We start from the raw sequence: 5,000 nt of genomic DNA, 5'->3' as shown, positions 1-5,000 counted from the left end.
ACAACAAATTACAGTGGATTATAAGTGCTAAAAAAATTACAATAATAATAGAAATAATTAAGACGATAACAATAGTAATACAAAATTAAACAACGTGTTTTGACTTGTGCGTTGAGTGTAGGTTTTTCCCAAACTATGTGCAACGCCTCTTTGATTTTAAGGGAAAACCGCGTGGATGCCTGATGTTAGTGACACGATGTCCTCAATAAACGCTTTCCAGGTGTTACAATGCAAATCTTGAGAGTTCTATCAACAAGTGTCTTGACTAGCCCAATTTTGTATGAAAATGAGGTAAAACTAGAAAAACATGTTAATAAGCCGGTGAATGTTTTCTTGCGGAATGTTCTAGTAGCTACCGTGGGTCCCGTGTTATCAATGTACGTATCTAAAAAGGCCAGTTTATGATCTGATTCCGTTTCCATTGTGAATCGTATGTTGGGATGACGGGAGTTGATGAAATCAAAAAATAATAAGGCATCCGACTCCGTATGGAACAGACAAAAAGTGTCATCTATATACCGTCGATAAAAAGATTTGCCAAGACTTTTTCTTGGCAAATCTTTTTATGGGGCACCATGAAATGAATTGGCTAGACTCTTCCCCGTTGGAAAGTCTATTCTATCGACGGTAGAAACACTCTATCATTTTCCAATACCAATTCGGCTTCCGTAAGGGTCACTCTACTGAACAAGCTATTTTAGAAATCAATGATTACCTTAAAACGTCAATAGACAATAAAAACATCACCTGTGGACTCTTTCTAGATCTGTCAAAAGCCTTCGACACAATAAATCATGAAATTATTCTAAACAAGCTCAGCAAATATGGCATCCGCGGTACTCTCTTGGGTTGGTTTCGAAATTTTCTTTCAAATAGAAAACAATACGTGCGAATAAGAAATACCGATTCAGACTTGCTACCCTTAACTTGTGGAGGTCCTCAGGGATCCACCCTTTCCCCTCTCCTCTTTCTTCTCTATATTAACGATATGCCAAACTGTTCCAGTAAACTTTCCTTCAGAATATTCACTGATGATACCAACGTATTTTATTCTAGCAATAACCTTGAAAATATCACTCAAACTATGAATACTGAATTTGATAATATTCTCTACTACTGCTCAGCTAATAAACTATCAATCAATATAAAAAAGACAAATTTTATGACTATCAAAATAAGCGTGTAAGTAATGTAAAAATCCACGACATTGAACAAAAAGATTTTATTAAATATCTCGGAATTTGTATTGACAAACATCTTAAATGGGAACAACAAATTAAGCACGTTAAAAGTAAAACATCAAAAAATACTGGAATTATCAATAATTTAAGGTTTTATGTCGACCTGAATACTCTGAAACAACTCTTACTATTATACACTAATTTATCCTTACATCAACTATGGTTTAATGAGCTGGGGCAACATCTACACCACCCATCTCAACAAAATTCGCACTGCCCAAAACAAATGTGTTAAAAATATATTCTTTGCTCACAAAAGAGAAAATGCCACTGTTTACTTCAATCTACTGGGAATTCTAACCATTGACAATGCATTCAAACTCAAGGTTGCCATTTTCACGTTCAAAATAATAAATGATTAAATATGTCCTGTTTTTGCAAACTCTATTTCCACAGCATCCTCTCGGCACTCGTACAATGCCCGATTTTCATCTTGACAAAATTTTAGCAGACCAAAGATACGTACTAACTACGGTAAACACACTTTTCAATTCGCAGCATAAATATGGGAAACAATAGACTGTAACATTGAACAATCAAACTCCGCTTTTTCGTTTAAAACCAAATACAGGAAAAATTTGCTTATAAACCAAAAGTAATGTAGAGTTCTTCACCGTCATCCGTTTGCTGAACACGCTCTTTTTCTTTTTCTTTTTCAAACCTTTCCAAATGAATTTCTCTTCCATCGTAAGCCGTGCCCAACTCGAAAGCAGCATGCTACTTTGGGCACTGCTCACACTAAACCAAACAAATTTATCCTAATTCTTTTTAATCCTCCTTTGTAATATAAATGTTTATTGTTTTTTATGTATTGTACTGAATCTCGTTGTACGTGTGAAAAATAAAAATTGAACTGAATTGAATTGTATGTGGATGACACTTTTAACCGCAGTGTCACTCAGTATATGTAACAGGCAACTATGTAAGATCAACTGGTGAACAAGCGCCTAATACCTTTTATTTTAAATTACCCTACATAGGTTAATTTTCTAGCATCGCTCTAAAGCGCATTCGTCGACTTTCACATTTCTGTTGTAATAATGCAAACATAGTGTTAGCGTTTTCCTCTTTCAAAGTAGGTAGCCTCTTTAGTGTGAAAGACCCTATCCCCAATGGCCTCCGATCATGTGTGGTTTATAAATTTTCGTGCGCAGGCTGTGCAGCTTGCTATGTCGGTGAGACCACCAGACATTTCAACACACGCGTAAGGGAACACTTGGAAACGGACAGGGCCTCACACATCTTCAAGCATCTGGAGACTTCGTCAGCTTGTCCCTCTGCATGCTCCCGCGACATTTTTGCCATCATCGATCAGGCATCCACGCGGTTTGCCTTTAAAATCAAAGAGGCGTTGCACATAGTTTGGGAAAAACCTACATTCAACGCACAAGTCAAACACGTTAACTTAAAACTTTCTGTTTAATTTTGTATTACTATTGTTATCGTCTTAATTATTTTTATTATTATTGTAATTTTTTTAGTATTTATATTCCACTGTAATTTGTTGTTCATTTCACACTGAGGATGGCAGAGGCAACTACCGAAACATGTCTGTTGTAAAACTCAGGAGTGTCGTGTTTTTCTTAAAATTAATTTCCTCTCTGCTTTTATCTAGACTAATTTTCTTTTTTGTTTTAGTGGTGTTTCATCACGGCTACTCTTCTTGTGATCTGCGCCAGTGTGTGGTTTTATTTCATAACCCAATCCAACAAAGTGATGATTTACGCAGCCGTTGTATTACTGGGATTTGGATTTTCTACTATGCTTATTAATTCACTTAGCTTCGCAACAGAGCTCATTGGGGACCACAAGGTGAGTTTGATCACTTAAGAACGGAGATGCATGCCACATTTAGATCTGGACATTGAAGAAAAATAGTCGAAGAACACTGGAGGCAGTTAAACAAGCAGATTTCTGATTTTTTGGGTATAAAATGGTAAGTCCTCTATGTTACATAGAAGAGACAACACTAAACCTGTAGTACAGGTTTAGTGTTGTCTCTTCTATGTAACATAGCGGACTTACCATTTTAGACCCAAAAAATCAGAAATCTGCTTGTTGAACTGCCTCCAACAATGAGATTCGATATAAATTAAGCTTATGCAGTTCTCCAGAATAAACATTGTAATAATGTTCGGCGGTGTCAACGCGGGCTCTTAATTCCGCCTATCAAATCACGCGATTTGTTGCTGTTGTTGTTGTGGCAATAGTGATGTTTTAAGCGGTTCAGTTGCTTTCCAAGTGAACAGGACATTATGGTGAATTTACATCACAAGTGACAAACTCTTTAGATGTATGTTTCAGTTTGATTGAACAATTGAGAACGACAACAAAGAGTTGAAAATAGCTGCAAGATTCCAATGTTAAAATCAAACTTCAGGGTATAAATCAAATCTAAGGCATGTCTCATTCAAACTAAGCGTTAACTGTACATTGGCCTTTGATTATAGGAAGTACTTTTTACGCTCAATGTAGGCTGACATAAAGATGTTATCATATAGACACCTGTGTAAACACAAACAGGCCCTTAGGACATCACTCTTATGTTTCTGCATTGCTTTGATGGTATCCTTTTTAGTTTACAGCGAACATTATTTTTTTTTTTTGGTTTCCCTCTCAGAGCACATCTGGCTTCGTATTTGCCTTCACAAGATTTTTGTCATATGTAGTAGGAGGACCCATGACGATTCTTATTCAAAAATTGTTTCCCGAAGGAAGGTAAGTTAGGTAAACTTGGAAATGAATTACAATATTTTCATGTAAAAATGCAATGATGCCCAGCATTGCCTCGGCCATCCTCGGAGATTCAGGAACAGATGGTGGGGACGAGGTCCCAAGAAGTCGAAACGGTCAGGCACTGAGTAAGGTTGGCTTTCACCTAGAATCATACTTGAAATGATGTTCTTGCTCTCGTCCTCCTGCTCAACCACCCTCTTCTTCTTCTTCTTCTTCTTCTTCTTCTTCTTCTTCTTCTTCTTCTTCTTCTTCTTCTTCTTCTTCTTCTTCTTCTTTTTCTTCTTCTTCTTCTTAATAGTTACGATACTTTTTGATAGATGCACATTTTATCACTGTTACTACTATAATCCCCAAGCAATGTTGATAGCCAATAGGGCAATTTATAGGGGAGAAAATAAGATGCGTCTTGACGCGAGCTGATCGTATAAACGGCGCAAAATAAGCGTTCGTGTCTTATTTTAGACGCGGCTAAAATGAGACGCGTCTAACTCTGGAACAGGAGCTTGGTCTGTTCTTGTTTTTGTCGCGTATTAAATAATACGTGAACTTTCTTCTATAAATGGTACACTCGCCTTAAATAAGACGAACTACAAATGCGCATGGGTAAGAGCGAGTGACGCGTCACGACATGCGTCACTGACGGCTCTCGGCTCTGCAAAATGGCTTCGCAGTGTTCACAGTCCGCTTCGCAGTGTTCAAAAACACCAGCACCACGGAAGAGAAGGAGTTTCTGCTTATTTGCAAAGGGATGGCAATTGCCGAGGAGCTGGACAATTGTGTTACAGGCGCCGGTGTAAGTTACTTCCGTTGTCACTTTTGTTTTCATTCAACGTTTACCCTTTCGCAATTGGTACAGATGAAAAGCGTAAAGTTGGTTACTGTTAAACCTATGTATCTTCTTTTGCTACTGTGCGCCATCTTGGATTGCTGCAAATCGTTTCTAATTGGCATGGTTGCTAATAGTAACGTCGCATGTAAACGAGGCTGTATCAAAAATAAGACGCGGGTTTATGCGTGATTTTC

The 5,000-nt window shown here is 37.6% G+C and overlaps 1 protein-coding gene across 1 annotated transcript in view; it reads left to right on the top strand.

Annotated features, from left to right (window-relative positions):
- The window catches only part of LOC146474780 (major facilitator superfamily domain-containing protein 12-like), a 10,005-nt gene extending 5,865 nt beyond the window's left edge, over positions 1–4,140 (top strand). The window contains exons 9-11 of the mRNA XM_085116854.1: positions 2,880–3,053; positions 3,862–3,959; positions 4,023–4,140. Coding sequence (XP_084972980.1) covers positions 2,880–3,053; positions 3,862–3,959; positions 4,023–4,140 — 390 coding nt within the window. The remainder of the gene's footprint in view (positions 1–2,879; positions 3,054–3,861; positions 3,960–4,022) is intronic.
- Positions 4,141–5,000: the final 860 nt, after the last annotated feature.

The sequence above is a fragment of the Pavona decussata genome, unplaced genomic scaffold (assembly GCF_977016875.1).
Source record: "Pavona decussata unplaced genomic scaffold, jaPavDecu1.1 SCAFFOLD_87, whole genome shotgun sequence".
NCBI classification, from domain to species: domain Eukaryota; kingdom Metazoa; phylum Cnidaria; class Anthozoa; order Scleractinia; family Agariciidae; genus Pavona; species Pavona decussata.
This window is presented reverse-complemented; position numbering and strand designations above follow the sequence as displayed.